Below are 21,540 nucleotides of genomic sequence, written 5' to 3' on the forward strand. Positions count from 1 at the left end.
TCACTCAACCTGTTCAGACTCAAAGAATAGATGCTCATGTAGGCAATATACGATAGCAAATTAATTTTTCTAAATAACAATAAAATCTGAATATAGTATTATACTGTATGCTTAAAGCCTGGGGCACATCCTACCATGTGTATACAAAGTAAATTGGGAACATGATAAAGAGACTGGCAGCACATTTGGATTCACTTCTAGGTTTAGGCTTAGTCTCTGTCTGGACCTTCTTCAGTTAGTATAAGGCTATCTGCACAGCTTCAGGAAGGCACCAATAAAGTCACTTATTTATGCTTGAGCAGGTAAATTCACCAGCGTGTTTACATTAGATTACCAGAGATGTGTGGCAGACACATTCTGCAGAATTTGAGAACATTTTCCAAACTTAAAGTGTTGAGGTGAATTAAGGGTCAGGATTCCCTTTTACAGTAATAACAAGAACTCAAGATTTAAAAAAAAAAAATTAAAAAAAAAAAACGGTCACTATGAAAAACCTATTAGAATAAGAACATCAATATGATACCGTAAGTGCAGTTGCACACGACCGAGTGCTACTCAGGCAGTTTTTCACGGCATCCGAGTGCCACCCGATAGTTTCCACAGACCCATTCACTTTAGCCGGTGAATCGGGTCCATGAAAACGTACTCGACTTTCCGATCCGTGGAAAGATAGGACATGTCCTATCTTTCCACAGATCATGGACGGGACCCGGCCAGCACACACTCGTCGTGTGCATGAGGCATAATAGTAGTGGGTACATTTACACCCACTAAACAACCACCAAAAGTGCCAAACAGAGTGGCTGAAAAGAAAGCATTACCTAGATCTGTTAAGTCACATTGTATATCACATAATTTCAGCCAGTCAGCTACTCTGATCCATACAATAATACACAGGGAGACTGTGGCAGAAGTTCATTGGCACTAGGTTTTGTTCAAACCATGTTTGAGGTGTATGTTCAGCATATATGTTAGAAACAACTTGTACTCTGAAGGTATTCATAGACTTCCAAGGGCTCTGCGTATGCCAAGAGTGTGTCTTTTTGGCATATTTCTTGGTAGTATGAATCAGAATACCTTTTTTTTGTATATTAAAAAGCATAGCTGTCTTACAATGGGATTCAATAGGCAACATATGAAACCGTGTTGAACCAGAATTCTGGCTGAAGTTGCACCTTCATTATGGCAGTAATCATTTTAGGCAAATTTATCAATGAAATGTGTCAAAAAGAACAGATGTTTGTGACTCGTCCGACAAGGGTGTAGCTATGCTGGAAATAGGGAGTAGCTTAAGATGCGCCAAAATTATGGTGCAAGAAAGTGGTCCAAGGTAAGTCAACCAAGAGGTGGCATAAAGTTAGACATAAGTATCTAAAGATGTGCCAAATTTGTCACCCAGAATGAGCCAATGAGATAAATTTGGAGCATCCAGGCTCTTTCTAATTAGTCTGAATTTAGGAAAGTATTACTAAATCGACCCAATTTTTACTAAGAATGCATTCCTTATATCTGCACCAGTCAGAAACACTGACACAAGGCAGGATGGATCCATGCATTTATGCGGTGTACGCCAAATTTTGATCCTACCATTTACATTGTGCAACAGAATGCAACTTTTTCCAATCTGTACAGTTTTGTCCTTACTGTGGTAGCGCAGCTGCGCATGGTTCTTTGAGTTACTATTGCGTTCCAGCTTGAACCATTCTGGCAATTATCCCCCTTTACTAGATCTTTTTACCCACAGACCTGCCGCTCACAAAATGTTTTCTTTTTGTTCACCATTCTCTGGATATTTACTGTCAGCAAGCACAATGCTCCACTCACCCAGTGACTGTGCCAACTAACATGGTAATGTTGTTGTTAGCTCGGCGCATTCTATATCAGTAGCAGTAAATTATTCCACAGGGCAATACAGGGGCAGTAAAAGGTGGCTACAAAAAAAATACAGCTAACTTTTAAAAATGAGGAATACTGCAAACACAGATGACACATTATAACAAAAAATAAAAACTACTACAATAGGAAGAGGCATCTACAGTAGTGAAGAACAGCCAATACTATAACAAACAATGGAACTAAAAGTTCTTTATCAGTGCTTACAATCTAAAGAGGTAAAAAGTGACAGGCATATTACAATATAAAACATCTGGAAGGTACGATGGTTTAGATTTAATGCAATTGTGTTTTTTCCATTACACAAACTATATAATACACAAGCTAAATATATAAACAGATCTACTTACAGATATATCATCACTGAAATCAATCTCATCTAAATCGAGGTACTCCGGAGCTTCCATTATACGTCAATGATCATTTTTAGATGTAGACGGAGTTACTTGGACCTGTTACGGAAAAATAAATCGACACATAAGGAGCTGCACTTTAAAAAAAGATTCCATTCTTAAATTGCCTGCATTGTAATAAGAGCGGCATGAATCCACCCCTTGCTGAGTGTTAATAGTATCATCAAAGAGAGAAAAAGGATCTATATTTGTGTGCAAGCCAAATAGTTTTTCTTTGGGTTGTTAAAAACAAATTACAGCACAACTTAATTGAGCATAACACAGCTGAAATGTTGTTCAGTTAGATGAAAGACTTGTTAGAAAGCTATTACATTGCTAAGTATTTTAACAACCTCATCAAGTTTCACTCCAAGTCCTGAAGACAATTCTGACACCTTGCATATGGACCATCAGAATATGAAACGATTTCTGTAGAGAATCTGTGCATAATGCCAAAGTTTTATTTTTGGAAAAAAACTGTGGTTACCTGGAATCTACTAGTCTAGCTGCTGGTTATGGAACGCAATATGGCCTTATTTTTATTGTAGGGGTCCTGGCCAATATCGCCAATAAAAACGAGCGCCGATCAGCGAGACAGGAGCTATGATCTGTAATGTATGGAGACGAGCGATCGTTACTACCCCATTTCTATGTCGGCAGCACATCTCCTTGTTTACACAGGGGGATTTGCTGCCAATAACGATAATATTTTGTGCTGCATAAATGATACGATCAGCCGATGAACAAGCGTTTGCTCGTTCATCGGATTATCATTGCCCTGTTTACAAGGGGTAATGATCGGGAGCAAGCGTTCATATGAATGCTTGTTTACCAGATCATTGGCCCGTGTAAAAGGGCCTAAAGGGTCCATGCAAATGGCTTTGCCACATGCACAGACCCATTACGGCAGCACAAAGAGTCCCTACAAGTCCGTATTATGGAACTGTAAGCACTATGTGTGCCCCCATATGGTGTCTCCATAAGGTACTGTATCCCCTTCTCAAACCATGTGCATGAGCCCTAACTGCGGCTTGTGCAAACATTCAGATCAGCTCAGGTCATCAACACATGAGCTGCAGAGGTCATTAAGGTGCTCAAGTTCGGACTAACCCACCAGTGGACCAGAGGATACTACAATAGGCCCACATTCTGACACAATAATGCTACTACAAAAGGGTCTATGAGTTTCATCAGTGGACAACCTACCTATCTTTAATGCAGATCATATGTTACCAGGATCTATTACTTTTTGGGTTTAATACACAAATAGTCTATTCGTCCTTGAGTACATGGCCCATGTGTGCAGTCATTCCAGCAGAGTTTATGATGCAATTAAAACTGGACATGCAGATGTTCTGAATATCTGAGTAGGGAGGTCTCAGAATTATTTTCTCTAGGAGGCCCAAAGTATTATAATCCACTACTGAAGATGATGTATATCATATCTGTGCCTTTGGAGTATATACAACATGTCTATTCATTAATGAGTGTAAAAATCGACATCAATGTATTTTTTTTGCAATATTCTTCTGTTCTGTCTATAATATTATACCTAAGGCTCTAAGCATTTTCTGCGCTTTATGGACATTAGATCAGTAGAACCTGTTTTTCAGCCATGTGTCCTACATTTGCATAAAAAGTTAGAGTGCAAAAAAATAATAATTCAGCAGCTAAGATTTCTTGGCTTCCAAGTATTACAGAGATGCGTAAACTAATGCACATATAGCATAAGCACTGATATAGTTAGCTATTCTGTGTACACATGTGCTCCAAGCAAAACATCTTGTCAAAACAACAGTTGTAATGAGCCAAATCACAAGGAAGCCATAGCTCACATCAAGCTCGTCAATATGTCAGAAGCAATCTATTACAACAGTTCATTTACTCAATGTTACAGATGTACCTATTCGACAAAAAGATCAGTTTGCATTCTCAGTCCTATTGCAGCAATGAACTACTCTCAGAGGATGACTATAATGGATATATCAGATTAGGTATAGAGTGGAAATACATAAACGGCACACAGTATTACTTCCATCTATTACGAAGGGAATAAACTGCTGCAGCTGGGCATACTTTCTTCACAAAATCAAATGCCAGTGCATATGGTTTCAAAGAACCTGAGTTCTTATTCTGACAGCTATGAAGTGCGTGTAGCTCGGGTCAGTATTTCCAGCAGAGAGGTCAGGATTATGAAATGTTAAATGACTTCAGGAGCCAGCAAATAACATCTGATGTGTGACAGATGGTTTGTCCAAACAACTTTAAACTAATGAATCACAGTGAGAAAAGTAAAAAAAAAATGTTTTCTTGTATAGTGGAGAAACAACAGGGAAGCAGCAGTAGCATTCACACCCGAACACTATGTTTGCAGGGTCCATGGGCTCTCATTCAAGGTAAGAGTAGTACATTACATCAGTGGTGGATCAAGTAGACCATAGGCCCTGGGCTGTTACCCAAACTTGGGCCCCCTTCTCCAGCGCCTCCCTGCCGCGCTGTAACTATTGTTAACACTAGTTTTTTGTGCAAGCATTAACAAATGGGTGTTACGATTCCCCTTGTCAAAGGGTTGTTTCCCTACATACTGACTGTCTCCAACAATCACTGACAGTATCACACTGTCCAGGGACACATCCTCCTGACAAGGGGAATAGTAACACCAATTTTTCTATCAGTCCTGGACTGCACAAAGACTTTTTGTGAAATACAAGGATTTCCTATAATAAACATGTCAGGAGGTGACAGATTCTCTATCAATCTAGTGACTCAAAGGTGACGTCTTCTCAGATTCTAGTATTTTTTTTCCCGCTTTTCTTCTCCATCCGATCCAGACTTCATTACGACTTCTCCCGGCCATGACCCATTTCTGCAGAATTTGCCACTCAGATGTCTTCGGCTCCTCACTTCTCCAACATTTCCACACCTATAAATGAAGATAAAGTTCTCATGGTGCCACACACTATACCCCTAAATATAATAGCACCATACACTGTGCCCCTGAATATAATAGTACCAAACACTGTGCCCCTAAATATAATAGCATCATACACTGTGCCCCTGAATAAAATAGTACCAAACACTGTGCCCCTGTATAATTGTGTCAAAACACTGTAAAGTACCAGATACACAGTGCCTCCTGTAGAAAGAGCCCCACACAGCCCCCTGTAGATAGCGCCAGACACAGCCCCCTGTAGATAGCATCACACACAGCCCCTATAGATAGCGTCACACACACCCCCTGTAGATAGCGTCGCACACAGCCCTGTAGATAGCGCCACACACAGCCCCTGTAGATAGCATCACATACCCCCCTGTAGATAGTGCCCACACACACCCACCCTGTAGAAACTGCCACACACCTCTGTAGATAGTATCACACACAGCCCCCCTATAGATAGTGCCACTCAGCCCCTGTAAATAGTGCCAAACCCCCCTTATAGGTAGCACGACACAGCCCCCTGTAGATAGTGCCACACACACCCCCTTGTAGTTACCGCCACACAGCCCCCCTGTAGATAGCGCCACACAGACCTCCGGTATATAGTGCCACACTGCCCACTGTAGATAGTGCCCCACACACCCCCTGTAGATAGCATCACACACAGCCCCCTGTAGATAGTGCCACATAGACCCCTGGAAATAGTGCTATACAGCGCCCCTGTAAATAGTGCCACACCCCCCTATATATAGCGCTACACCGCCCCCTGTAGATAATGCCACACACTGATCCTTGTAGATAGCGCCACACAGCCCCCCTGTAGATAGCGCCACACAGACCTCCTGTATATAGTGCCACACAGCCCCCTGTAGATAGCATCATACACAGCCCCCGTGTAGATAACGCCACACACACACCCTTGTAGATAACGCCAAACAGCCCCCCCCCGTAGATAGCACCAAACAGCCCCTCCTCTAGATAGCACAACACACCCGCTGTAGATAGCACCACCCCTTTGTAGATAGCGCCACACAGTCCCCTGTAGAAAGCACCACACAACCTCCCTGTAGAAATAGCCACACAGCCCCCCTGTAGATGCGCCACCACCCCAGTAGTTAGTGCCCCACTCACCTGTCCCCGTTCCAGCACAGTCCTTTTCTCCGACGATGCAGGTCTGGTCTCTTGTGACCAGGCTGCATCCAGCGGAATGACGCAAGCGCCGCGATGATGTAATCGCGCCGACGTCATTGTGCCGCCTGCATAAAAAAAAAGGCTGAATGGTGGGGAATTGTGCCCTTCCCTTGCCAGCGATGTCAATTGTATCCGCGTCCTTTGGACACGGATACAATTGATTCTAGAGGCCTTCAGTTTTGTCGCAGTTTTTTCCGTGAACTGCGGCAAAAACGTGACACAGCTGCGATGTGGTCTTTGGGTGGCCATGGGCCCACCGGGAGCCTTGGGCCCTGGGCGGCCGCCCATAATAAACCTATGGGGATCCGCCACTGCATTACATTATTTTATACTGCATATGTATAAGCTCATATGTCATGGTACACCATAGTACAGGACATCACTGATAAAGACGCTCAGGAGATTTTCAAAGCTACACCTGCTCATATAAGAAATGTTTAGTATATATTGTAATTTCATTTTTCTATCTGCGAAGCTTATCAAATGGCTTAAAATGCTTTTGTGTAAGCTTTTTACGTAATGTATGCAATTTTTATCTTCTTTTAACAGCATATGACCATAATATTCTATATGGTTGGCCAAAGTTGAACAATGAATTAAAGTTGGTCAACGTTGAATATTTCATGAACTTACCTATAACACATCCTTGAACTTAAAGCAAATTTGCTGAACCTAGGATAATATATTAGGGACCTGTTTTCACAGAAATTACTTTATAATGATTAAGCAAATTGCTCGGTTTACAAGCGGGAGTGACTTGAGTAATAGAGGGAGAGCAAATAAAGAAATCTTTTTGATCAACCTCATCTTGAAATTCAATCATTATTGATTTCCATTTCAAACAATAACTTGTATTAGTTTTATATGATTTTAATGATGTAACACACTGCAATAAAAGCAGCAGACACAGTTAGCCACCAGATATATTCCTATGACCTATCTTCTTCAGCAATTCGTCATGTGTTCAGCCTAGAATTAGGACAGATATTTGTCGTCACTACTTATAAACATGAAATGTGGTATTACACATTATCAGGACAATATCAGGAGACATATTCCTTTAAAGAATCCATCAAAAATTCTCTATGCCTAGAAATTTGTGATAAATGTACCAATGCGAAGGATTATGTCAATTATGAATTGGCAGACACAAAGTTATCAGTATAAGAGATCGAAGAAGTTGAGAAACAGTTAGGCCGCCAAGCAATGGATCCCCTGCTGAACTTATAAATGGAGCAAATTACTTTCCACTCCACCGGCACAGCCAATCGATGGCTGAAGGTCTTAGGATTGCCTCTGCTTGCGTATGCTCAGTGTGTCATTTATGTCCAGCACTTTTCAAGGTATACTAGTCATGAACACTTTTGTAAACAGATGTCATAACTATTTGACATATAAATGTATTTTTTGCGAAATAAACTGTTTTCTTCCATGTGGTATTGTACTTGTGACTCACATTTCTTTTTATTGAAGGCTGTTTATTTCATTGGAGGTTAAAAGGGGTGTATGGGATAATTAGCTTTTTTTCAGAAACAGCACCACGTTTGTCTATAGGCTGTATGTGGTATTGCAGCTCGTCAAGTGAAAAACTATGGACAGATGTGGCGCTGTTTCCCAAGAAAAAAAAACCAACAACAATTTTTCTATTACTGCACAACTTCATTCAAGGCTGAGGCAACCAATTCATCTGTAGTTATTGATCTACTACAATGCTCATTATGGGTCTGCAGCCATGATAGGATGAGTAGTTCCACAACAACTAGAGAATAAGGGTATGTGCACACGATAACTGTATTTACGTCTGAAATTACGGAGCTGTTTTTAGAAGAAAACAGCTCTTGAATTTCAGACGTAAATGCATGTATTCGCGTTTTGCGGGGCGTCCATTACGGACGTATATTGGAGCTGTCCTTCATTGGATTCAATGAAAAACGGCTCCAATTACGTCCCAAGAAGTGTCCTGCACTTCTTTGACGAGGCTGTTATTTTAAGCGCCGTCTTTTGACAGCGACGCGTAAAATGACAGGTCGTCGGCACAGTACATCGGCAAACCCATTGAAATGAATGGGCAGATGTTTGCCGACGTATTGGAGCCGTGTTTTCAGGCGTAATTCGAGGCGTAAAACGCCTCCATTACGCCTGAAAATAGGTTGTGTGAACCCAGCGTAACTGGTTACAAAAGTCTGCTGTGTCCATTATATCTTAGAAGCAGACAAGCCACTGGTTGATCCTGTAAAAAAAAAAATGCAAATCTGAACGTGGCATCAAATGCTGGGGCAGGGCAGCCAGAGAGAGACATATTGCCTGCTTCTGGCATGAAGTATTTCCATACTGAAACCTAGTAACACATAGACTACACGAGACTACATTATTTCATGAAGAAAGAGACATTACATTAACAGCACGTTTGCCAATGACTCATCCAGGTGAAGCCGAGTTGACCGCCAGCTGCAGAGGAAAGAAAGCAATACGCAGAGGTTGAGTTTCTTTAAAAAAGGAAAAGGAACTGTTTGTGGCTGAAATAGAGAAGCGTAACCCTGACTGAAGAATGTACGGAGGATCTTTAATTCCATTTTAGATTAAGCAAGCAATAAGATTTAAATTGTTCAGGAAACAGAAGAAACAGTCATCAACTATAAGGATGAAGAAATATTAAAACTGGAGTAAAAGAGAACTAAGTGGACATCCAGAAGCCAATTTAGAACAGTCGCTCACTGTCAGCAGCCGAGGACGAAAGCTTAAAAATATGAAAAATATATACATGCGTCAGCACGCTATATCCTCTGGCTCCTATACATGTAGTAAATTACATTCAAATGGAAAGTTATTTGCATTCACAATCACTGCTGGATTACCTACCTTCTCTAGGTCTAATGTCATGGGGGTTCACTGTATATTTGTCATGCCTGATTACCATTGCCTTCATAAATTCTTAATAGACACTCTTTACAGCTATACTGTATACATTTTGATAGGATAACACAAAAGCATTTACTTCTACAGATAAAGCAGAATTAAGTTTGACATTTTTCAAAACTAGTGGCAGCTGCAGCCAGCGAGAATTCTATCATATGGTGGATCCAGTGTAAACACCGTCTTACAGAGTATAATACAAGCTCTATGATTGTTTAGAGAAAATCTAGAGTTTAACCCAGAGCTTAGGAGTCAGACGGGTGTCGAGAAGTTGGCGGTTAGTCAGTACTGCAGCATAAATTATATTCTGCAGTACTGACTGTTCAGCTTACTAGTTGCCATGGAGAGCCGGGTCCTATGCACGTAGCGTTGACATACTGACACTAGTGCAGAGAAGCTCGGGAAGTAGGAAGGATCAGCACACAATACCCAGCTCCATCCATTCTATAGCATTGGGGTGGGTGATGTACACGAACCCTGCCAACAATATATCTGAAGGGGTGGGTGTCGTGTGGCAGGGGAAGGACTGTCCAAAATCGTTTATAACAGACTGGCGCCAAAAAGTGTTGCGATCTGTGAAAAGGTGGCAGTCTGTGAAAGGTGGCAGCTTCACAGTAAAAATAAATGTTCAAGTCCAATAGTAGTGAAGTAGAGAGGTGCTTCACTAAACCAGAATTCATTTATTTTTTACGAATATTCCAGATGGTTTTTTTACTACAAAAAAAAGCCTATCAAGTTACCAAGCACATTTCAATAATATTTATAATAAATAACAAAATTAAAACGATGTAATTTGAAAAATTTAAAATAATATAATTTACTTTGTAAAAAAAAATTTATGGTTTAGGATTGCCGCCAGACTTTCCTAATGCCTGTAACTTCATACAAATATCTGCAGAAACTTTCACACAATTCCCTTATGGTCCTGTCATAACTTGGTATTTAGTAGATCTCAAGACCCTTGCCATTTACAAGAGTGGATCTCCACCTCTGTTGCCCATGCCTGGTGTAACATATTCCTAAGTGCTTGTTCCAAGCTGTGAGCTCAACTAATTTCGCACACATTTTAATTGGAAATATTTAGGTACTGCCCTGACAGGACCTTCCTCCTCAATAACATTAGCGTAGAGCTACATATTCCTGCATTATTTGGTGTTGGGTTGTGGCCATTGTTTCTCTACATATGTATAGGCTGCACCCAATGGGGAGCATGGAAATAGGAAAGCCTTACACTGACAGGAACATGGAGAGGATGAAAGCTCAGAGAACATGCTGATGATTGTAATTTGGGAAGGAGACCATACTGCATTTCAAGTTTAACATTGACAGATCTGTAGATAAAGGTCTGTTGTTGGTCTCCATCACTAGTGTGCCATCCTTACATTGATCAGTGGCTTGGAAATTTTCTTCAAGCAATCCCTGTGCCAAAATTAGTTATATTTTAGTAACTTTTACTTTATTTTTTATGGGCTTTTGTTTCAGGATTTCTTTTGTTTATATTCCACAGGTTGGGTGAGGGACATTTTAATAGGCCTGTCTTGGGCTGTCAGCCTCAAAATTCTCTACCTTTACTGGTAAGTTTTATATACTTTTCTGTGACCGTCTAATAATTCAGTATATTCAATATTTTGCTATCGGTCAAACTGTTAATTCCAGAAGAGTTACTCTCTTTATTATTTGATTTTACTTACATATACTGTAGAATAGTCTGAGAAACAGTTGTTCATATCATTCAATGAATAATTTATCGATACTTTGTTGCACTAGGTTCGTAAACAGCTCGTTTTGAAAGCTCCCTGTAGAGTTTATTGCATACATAATTAAAAGGGAAGGCTGTGAAGTCAATTCCGAGTATTCATTTCTGTCTTCTTGTGTCCATTCTATTAGTTCACACTAGCATTAACTGTCTGCATGTTACAGCGTAGTACAGTACAAGTGGTCCATTCAGGCAATCTACTTCAGATGAAGCTTGACAGGAAAGCAATATTCCCAGAAAAGCAATTATTGATCTACTGCATACACCACTCTAAAGTCTACATGGTCCCTTTAGGAAATATAGAATTGCTACGTCCTGTATTATCCTCCAGTGTTGTACGCCCTGAGCTATATAGCTTTATTACTGTTCTGCTCTACTTCCTAATGATAACCTGGAATCAGAGGTGTAACGCGAAGCAATGCAATATTTCTACCAGGACCCTTCATCTACCATTTACTATTTGTAATAGTGGTGTCTCCTTTTGTGGCAGGAGAGGGTTTTTGGGCTCCCCTAGGCACCCAGGCTGGCTGCGACTGATACCTCTGCACCTCCTATAGCTAAACACCTGCCTCGGAGTACAATGTACAATTGGGTGTTCCAACCCACACAATAGTGCTGACTTTTTTCCAGCACATATACTACATAGTGTATCCTCATGTTATTAAAATGGTGGAAGGAAGCACAACGTTAGGCTCTGACCTCATGTGGTAGTAGCGGTGTGCCAGGGAGCCATATCCATGTATATTCAGTATGTAAGTGAGCTTGCTTAAATGGAGATATGCCACAGCACTTTTACTTCTATGTTCACATCTCTAATAAGTCTAAAAATATATAAGAATCCAATTTCAGAAATACTTTTTATGTAAGTTAGGGTTTCTGTATATGTGTGATATGGATGTGACCTATCAGAGCACCACTTTACCAGGAAAAGAGAAATGCAAGCAGCACAGAATCCTCACCTCAGGCTTATAGACACCAGCATCCATCAGGTCAAAAGAAAGATGATTTAGGTTGTACTCACGTGTGTGATTTATCCTGTCATGTTTTTTTACCACAATTTTTGCAAAATCAGTACAAAAACCAGCGGTTTAGCAAAACTGTGGCACTTTTCTTTGTGCAATTTTGCAAAAATCCACGCAAAAAAGAGCGACGAAGTCACAACATATGGTTAAACCCTTATTCAGTCCCAGCAGAATCACTTGATATGTTTTGGCCCTCGCAGTAGTCTTTTTCATGCTTGAGCAGTTTTGGGGATTCCGTTTGGACAGAAACAACCAGTAACGGGGTGGTTAGTGGTAGAGACCCCACGAGTTCACCAAATGTCAAATATAGTATAGAGAGGGTGAATGTATTTTAGTTAAAACTTAACTTTTAATAGTATAGTTGCAAAAAGTAGAGACCAAACAAGGTGTAGTCAAACAATACACACAAAGATATGCAATAAACAGTGGGGGTAAGGACTACATATAGCCCAACTGTACTTAAAGGCGATTAGTATACACGTTTGCATCACAGTTACAAATTACTGTATAGTGTATAATGCATGACACATCAGTCGACTGTCTGAAAAAAAATTAACAATCTTACCGGTTCTGCATGTGTCAAGCGCCACAGGTAAAGGGTCACTTAGATGCCCTGCCTGTGGAGGGAGGAGGGACATCACTATTCCCTGTTATGCCCTGTTTATGGGCTATCCTCTAACTCATGTCATTGCTAGGGAAAACAAACCTGAACATCTAGCCCTAACCTTTGTCCCTCCAACCCATTTCCTCCAGGTGTATCTGGGTTCATGAGGGGATCCTGGGGCTAAAAAATGGGTATTTAAAGTGGAGCACTGTGTCTGCCTCCCACTTCCATTGGGCTGCTGTTTGCGTAGCTACATTCACCCTCTTGATACTGGATTCAAATTGGAGCCTTAAACCAGACTGGTTCATTAAATAAAAAATCTGTGAAATAAACGTCAACCTGATGGATTCAATTCTAATTCAATAGGATTTGTTACAAAAAGGAAGCCCTACAAAGCATCAAGTGCTGATCCATTAAATGATTAGTGGTCCTATATGAGACGAAGAGAAACCTTATTAGGATAAAGATGGGAATTTCACACTTCTTACTATTTATTATTGATCAGGGTCGATTCTGAATCAATGTCACAATCTCACACCATGGAAATCTTGAGCAGGATTTAGAACATATACATGTCACTGAGGATACACACTAGAGCTGAGGGATCTGAATGCAATGTGTCTTAAACAATGCTATTAAATGCCCCATGAATAACCAAAATGAATCCCAGCACCCCAGGTTTTATGTCTGCCAGGTACTGCTGTCCCAATTCTTACTCATTTCTATAAAAAGGACAAAACATCATTTCTGGTGTAAGCACCTATAAAAGGTATCAAAGGTTAAATTGGTTACAGATGTAGAACAGCTTAGTTTGCCAACTCTATTAGATATTGTCTGTGGTTTTATATCGTACTATGGGTATACCTACAGAGTTATCTTGACTCACTGCACAGAAACGTTAATAAATTCATCTCTGCTATACTAATAGATGAGATTCAGATATCCAGCTCGTAAAGAGAACCTCTGTACAGCGCTGCGTAATATGTTGGCGCTATATAAGTAACTGAAATAAATAAATAACAACTAGATGTCTTCTCTAAACATGCATCCTTTCTATTCCCAAACTAAGGTATATAGTCATCATTGGTGTTCATCTTCAGTACACAATAACTATTTAAGGCCAGAAATGACAGTAGTAACAGCTTAAAACATAGATCAGTAGTGCGACCACGTAGATATACGCACCCTACCTTTTATAATACTTAGGTTTCATCTAGCAGACATTGTGATGTGATGCTTACCAGTTATTCATCTTTACTACTATGCCTTTAAATTGAAGCCTCATATGTACGTAGTGCTCAATGTATGTGTTGGAAAAGATACAAAACATTACGCCAAGGTCTGGTAACTTCCAGAAATCATGCTCACAACGGTTATAGATTACATTGATTGAACCCATATAAAGCAAAGTAACTACTGAATAAGAACATAAGACCAGTGAAGTGGTATGACATCACTTTAAGAAAATCACAAACATTTGTCTATGAAACCAGGGAACAATATTTCAGAGCATTACTTTCCCTCACGCAAAGTCCAGTGAATTCTCTACGGAACAGAAGTCTTGTGCTGGAACACAAAGACAGATGATAAAAAGTGCAGAGGTCAATCGAGCCTCGGGCACAGCGCTCTTGCAGCGCTCTTGCATTCTGAAGTGTGCCCATTGCCTAAACACACATTGGGTCCATCTATTTAGTTCTATAAGCGGATCAATATTCATGTGAATGCAACCAAATCTAATTCTTCGGCATGGCACAAATGGAAGCAAAATAATGTTGCAAACAAAATAGCTCTAACACAAAAATGTTACAATCTGATTGCTCGATCTGCTCATGTTTTAATCATCTAGACAGTAGTGAGATAGTCAAATGGGTGTTTCAGGTTTTTGAAAAGTTCATTAAAACATGTAAAGTTGCTCAGCGGTTAAGTCAGTGAGAACACATCTCGGAGACTATGGTTAACCATGGATACACTGAATGTACACAAACAGGGCTGTCTCAGTAGAAAAGAGCTCTGATGTCTACACTTGGGGACCAAATCAATAAACAAATATATCACTAAGTATCTCCCGGCTTTTTTCAGAAATGTGTAACAGCTCTATTGTATCTACCTTTGTTCAGAGAAGAACTCCCTATTTTTCTAGCTTTCTTTAAAGATGACCTGTCAGCTCTCCTGATCTGTCTGTTTTAGTAAATGCTTGCATTCCCCAAAATATAACAATTCTGGAGTATCTTTTCTTAAACTTTGTGTAGTGCCATTCCCCTTTTATTCCTCCTAGAAATGTATGAATAAATAAACAACTGGGCGTTAACGTTTGGGGGGTCCCTTCACAGTCTAACACTGTCCAATCAGTACTTACAGCGCTAGACTGTGTAGGAACATGTCCCTTTGACAAGGGGAGTAGTAAGGCCTAGTTGTCAAATTATTCATACATCTACAGGTGGAATAACGGATGAATGACACATTGAAGATTTCTAAGAAATGATGCTCCACAACGGTTATTACAATGGGTATTCCGATTTATAATATTTCATAAAAAACAGCTGTAAAAGTTATAAAATAAAAAAGAATCAGTACTCATCTCTTCTTTCCCCTGGTGATCTAGTGATGACGCTCCCCGGTCCACCCTGTCTTTGTTTATGAGCAGTCAGCATGTGACCGTTGCAGCCAATCAGAGATCTCAGCGGTAACGTGCCATATTTCTTGCATCATGGCGCCTACCGCTGAGTGGTGATGCCAGGAATATGTCAATGCGACCGCTGAGACCTCTGATTGGCTGCAGTGGTCACACGCTTAAAAACAAAGAACAGGAGGATTGTCGGAGCGTCAATATGTTGGATCGATGGGAAAGAAGATCAGTACTTTTCATAAAATTTGCAGCGGTTTCTAAAATATTTCGGTTGGATAACCCGAATACAAGTATTAACTAAAACAGACATGTCAGGGAAGCGAACCGGTCCTCTTTAAGATGAGTTAGTATTTCAATCTAGGCTTATTCAATCGAGGACTATTACTTTAACCCAGTAATTGATAAAAATTGAATCGGGTTACAATAGATCCAGTTCACAGAAGCAAAACGTCCTGAGTCAAAGAGACAGCTTAATCTTAACTTTTATTTTTTTATTAAACTAAAACAAATGATGACCAAAATCCTACCAAGATATAAATATCACGCCCTAGTGTTGCCCTGCCTAGTCAGAGCATCTGCATCGAAAAGGGCGACCCTGACTTCCGTCCTGTCTGTAATGGGGCCCTACAGAGTACCAAGGAAGAAAAAAATTGGTAGTAGGAGGATTAGAAATAGTATACAAAGGGGCACAACACAAAAAAAGAAAAGAAAAACACTGAAAAAATAGGCAACAAACATAGAAGAGGTACCAAGGTACAGCTCATACCTAAAATATTACAAAATATCTGAACTATCATATGCAACTATGAAAGCATACATGTAAACCGCAGTAAGCAAAAGGTCATTAACAAGAATAATTTAGAGAACAGAACACCGAACAGACTATACCTGATGTACACATTGCTGAAGTCATGCGTGAAAACAATTGAAGAGAAAAAACAGATGCTTGAGTTCATTTTCTGACCTTCACTTTGAAAACAACGATTGGAATGTGAATAAATTATGATATTTTGGAAAAAATGTGTTGGCATAATCGTTACGCTTATTCATTAAGCAAAGTTGTCTTTATAGGAGTTTTGGAATGGCCTGCAGTGAATTACTATTAAAGCTTATTGCCTAAAATTTCCATCACATAAATGGAAAAGTAATTCAAAAGTAACAAGTTTTGTGTGCTTTTTGACATGAATGCTTTTGTTATCTAACAATAGATCTTAAGACAAACATGGTTTCTATATTTCAATAAAGTCATATTGTTCCATGATGAAACCCATATTTACAAAGCATCAAGGCAAGGAATAGTAATTAAAACATCCTGACATTGTAACTTAATGCATAATCTAAACACCCCTCAGGTGCTAGAAAAGTTGCAGAAGTTGGCATTCTTTTAATCATATAATTAAATTTACCGTGGTGTCAAGTTACTGTCCAACCGATTTCACTAGAATAGAGCTACTTCATGAAAGTCCTATACTTAAGATTCATCCCAAGGGGATGCTAACACCACAAGCTTTAATCCTTTTCATATTTTAGGATTGTATTTCCGTTTCGACTTGGATTAAGCTTTCTGCTTGGCCGAGTTGCTCTGTTGGGCAGATAGACTGAAAATAAATCAGAGCATCCAGAAAATATTTTATATCTTTGGCTGTGAAAAAACTTAGGAGATTGGCTCCAGGATATAAACTGCCACTGGATTCCGAAAATAGAATACTCTAAAAATAATGAGTTTTCCACTGAAAAACAAAAAAATACCATGAGGTTTCCAAATGAAGTAGTTTAAATACCGAGTCTTGGTTTTTTTTCCCCCTGTTTTAAATTTACAATTAATAAAAAAAATAATACTGTGCTACATTTTTGCAAATTATCTAAGAAATGGGTATATGACAGACAAATTATAATCCGCTAAATATAAAACTCCTACTGCCCTGTTCTAGTGTTTAAAGTGGTTGTCCCATGAAAATCATTTATCACCTATCCACAGGATTTATTCTCTATGAGACGGACGGGAATAGCCGAGTACAGCACTCGGCTATTTCCGTCAGACTCCTCGAGAATTAATGTGGCGGTTGTACGCATGCGTGACCATAGCTTTATTAAAATGGGGGACACTGGACCCTTGTGATCACTGGGGGTCCCAGCAGTAGGACCCTGTCACGATGGGTGTGTGGACCCACTGGGCCGTATCGCCGTAGCAGGATAGCAGCTGGCCAAACAGGATACCAAGGCAAAGTCACTAGTTCGAATAAGGGTACCTATGGCAATACAGACAGTAGCGATGGCAGGCTTGGGTGGGACCTTGGAAGCAGGCAGACACCAGGCGCGGTGAATTACAGCAGGCGTAATATACGACATAACACGACTCCAACTCTCTACGGCACAGGAACAAGGTAGCACGGGATACAGGATACAGGTAGCAGGAACTGGAAAACTGGGAAAAGGAAAACACTAAGGGACCATTTGCAAAGACTAACACGGGTAAACACAACAACGCTCAGGCAATGAAGGAAGGGGCAAGGCCAGTAGTCCAGGGTGATCATGGGAGCAATCAGTCAATCTAAAACATGTGTGTGCTCTGGCCCATTAAGGCCGGGAATAAGCTCGAGCGCGCACCCTAGTGTTCACTGCAGGACAGGACGGCCACATGTGCTGGCATCTCTGGGGAGGCAGACGTCTGCAGGATGATAGGAGTCTGCGGTCTGTGACCGCGGACGTTACAGACCCGGAATGATCACACATTTATCATATATTCTGTGGATAGGTGATAAATTATTTTCATCCGACAACCCCTTTAACATAGAGCTGGCCACATAATAAATCACAATCTACTGGTAGACCTCAAATTAGAACCTATTTTTTTTTGCTGGCTCCAACACAGAAGTAGGAAAGCTACCTCCTCAGAGGTTTATGTTTTAGAGTCTGCCACCAGACATTTTAGTGAATCATATAGGGAGTGTATATTAGCTGACTGCTAATATACACTCTAGCACAGAGCGGAATGGTGTAGCAACACAGCCATATATGAAGAAGGTGTTGAAGTGCAATAAGTAACTAACTGTGTCTGCTATCATCATTGTGGATGCAAAGGAACTTTTGAAAAAAAGGGGTGCGCAAAATGTCCTCCATGTACCAGATGTACCTATTTCTAGTTCCATGGTAAATCCCCTAACTCAGGCTCCACAAACAATAAATCCCACAAAAACTCTTGGCCATTCCTAGTTTAACAAATTTCACAATTTTTTATCTTTTTTTAAATTTTTATATTGCCGGAGCAATGCCATCTAGAGGCAAATACCTTTTTAAAAATAAGCAATGCTGTTTTGGCATTTAGAAAAATTAATGATCGCTCACAATATTAATTGCTTATGCTTGAGTTGTCTGCTTTAGATAACCCTAATATGCCCTATCAGGGCATGATAAGCTGAAGAACTGAGACACTGGGGATTTCAGCAAGAAAAACAGCTGACACAAAATCCCAACCAGGCAACCCTTTTAAAAGACAACTATTTAAAGTTTCTACCCTAAAGGGGGTTTCCGGCCAGTAAAAATTGATGGCCTAACCTCAGGATAGGCCATCAATAGCTGATCGGTCAGGGTCTGACTCCCGGGACGCCCGCCGATCAGCTGTTTTAAAGGGGGTGCAGCACTCGTATGAGTGCTGCTTCCCCTTCTTTTCTACTTGCCCACTGTGAATCGTCGACACACATGTAGCGGCGATTCACAGGTAGTGCAGCCTTTGCTCCCCTTGAAGTGAATTGGAGAAAAGGCTGCAATACCTGTGAATCGCCGCTACATTTGTGTTGACGATTCACAGTGAGCTAGTAGAAATGAAGGGGAAGCAGTGCTCGTATGAGTGCTGCACCCCCTTCACTACAGCTGATCGTCGGGGTTCCCGGGAGTCGGACCCCGACCGATCAGCCTATCCTGAGGCTGGCTGGAAAACTCCTTTAAAGAAATTCTTTAACAAAGGAAATTTCTAACAAAATAAAAATTAATATGACAGTAAGAGATAATGAAAAGCTTGGCTTAGGTATTACCATGTCTCATTGCTCCTTCTCTGTCTTGAGCTCAGAGTCAATATGGCATTGAGCTGAGGACCAGTAATCTAAGACTGGTTGCAAATGACACACTTCTTGACAACTCTAAAAAGCTCTATTAGGCAATCTCTCGGATTTCTAGAATTAAATGGCCGCAGCACTCTTCCAACAAACTCTGCCAATTTGAATCTCCAGACAGATATTTCTGTATCTCTGATTTCTGCAGTCAGGCTAATCATTGACCTCAGGGGAGCTGAAAAGCATACGCCCCCGATTATATTATCTTCTAACAAGTCTCTATGACATATAAGAATATAGGAAAAAGGTGCATAAACTCCTTGGTGATACTACCTTTGCTATCTGGCACCCTCTACTCTACGCCAATGTCTTCTCAATCTAGGCATCTATGCTGTCAACTATATTAATATACTTACTGGAAAGAGCATACATATGTTGTGAGTTACTCTGAAATACTGGAAACTCTAGACCACATAGTTTTTTTTTTTTCTTTATACAAATCAGATATTTGTGGTTACAAAGGATCTATGAAAAAACTGAACTTGCTTCCAATAAAAGGTATCATAGGCCATAAATAATTCAGCTTTTTAGTAAGAAAATTTAGGCTAACAAGCAAAGGTAGACAGGAGCAAATGAGAGAGAAAAATATGCCAAATAATAAAATAACATTTTATTATATATAATATGCCTTATGTACCCTTGGAAACCATCTTATACATTTTAATATGCAACAACTTTACAGTATAAAAATAGGTTACAGCTCTATAGTATTATAACATATGGAGTTTACTTTAAACACTATATGTGGGTTCAAAACTCTGTTATACCCAATAGCCATTAGTAATATGCAGATATTTTATTCAATCACAATCTAAATCCCCTACTCTAGTCTTTAATGGAAGCCAAATTGTGTAATTTCATTATATATTCCAGGTCAAAATATGATCTATACCCATGCCTAGGGTGCTGTAGGTATAAGCATTGTTGCATAGCTACCCACTTTGCTGTATTGGGCCAGCGGCAATAATTATTTTATGTAGTATGCTGACATAACATGGATACATTGTGGTGTTTATTAATGCCTATGGATTTAAAATGGAATGTCCTAAAAGATTCAATAGGTGTAATGTGTAGGTGTCCCAATACTTTTGTCCATATAGTGTGTATATATAGAGACAAAAAAGTACTTTGCGTATATTTTCAATATTTTTAAGGCATAATGACAGAATATTACACACAAGCCATTTTATTTATAAATATCCTTTTATAAATAAAATGGCTTGTGTGTTAGAAATAACTAATATTTACACCTTTTAAGGTGTTTTATGAAATAATAGTATAAACAGCATATATTATTGTATAAAAATACAGAAAAGCAACTTAATTAATTGTGACAGTTATATGTGATTCCCTGCACTCAGGTAATATAAGCAACTACCATGTTATGGGAGCAATGCAGATATTAATATTACATAAAGTCTTTAATATTAAATGCGGTTTGTATCTTTCAGACAAGTTCTTAGTTTAGTAAATAAAATAGCTATTACTAATATTATACTGATAGCAAAAAACAGATTTACAAAATGAAGTTCATAATAACAACTAAGGCTCTGTTCACACTGGTGCCACAGCTTTGTTTTTTTAAAGGATCAATGAAGGTTATGACGGAACATCATGATCTCTTTTTCCCTCATATTCTACACTATTCTAACCATTAAAAGCAATGGAAATCTGACAGGAAAGAATGAAGTGTGAACAAAGCCTAAGCCCTTATTCACACGACAGGGTTTCCCGGCCGGGTGACGGCCGTTCATAAAACGGCTGTCACCCGGCTGCAGTAGGAACAATAGACCCCTAATGGGGCTATTCACACGACCGATTTTTTGACGGGCCGGGAAAACCGGCCGTCAAAAAATGGGACATGCCCTATTTTCGGCCGTTCACCCGGCCGCCCGGCTTCCATAGAAGTCTATGGGGCCGGGTAATACACGGCCATCACCGGAATGTGTCCAGAGTGACGGCCGTGTCTACCGTCGCTCGCTCTCTCCTCACAGCGCAGAGTGCATGTGAGGAGGAGGAGTTTATGCCATTCGGACGAATGGCTGTACGCTGGAGGTAAGTTTCTTCCCTGTGTGGCAGGGCCCGTGTGTACAGCA

At 40.0% G+C, this 21,540-nt stretch overlaps 1 protein-coding gene across 3 annotated transcripts in view; it reads right to left on the reverse strand.

Annotated features, from left to right (window-relative positions):
- Positions 1 to 21,540, reverse strand: part of SNCAIP (synuclein alpha interacting protein) — a 219,517-nt gene that overhangs the window by 120,433 nt on the left and 77,544 nt on the right. For all 3 annotated transcript variants that reach the window (XM_075836246.1, XM_075836229.1, XM_075836238.1), the window contains exon 3: positions 2,244 to 2,345. In XM_075836246.1, the coding sequence (XP_075692361.1) occupies positions 2,244 to 2,300 (57 nt within the window). In that variant the 5' untranslated portion in view covers positions 2,301 to 2,345. The remainder of the gene's footprint in view (positions 1 to 2,243; positions 2,346 to 21,540) is intronic.

Source organism: Rhinoderma darwinii, chromosome 1 (assembly GCF_050947455.1).
Source record: "Rhinoderma darwinii isolate aRhiDar2 chromosome 1, aRhiDar2.hap1, whole genome shotgun sequence".
Lineage (NCBI taxonomy): Eukaryota > Metazoa > Chordata > Amphibia > Anura > Rhinodermatidae > Rhinoderma > Rhinoderma darwinii.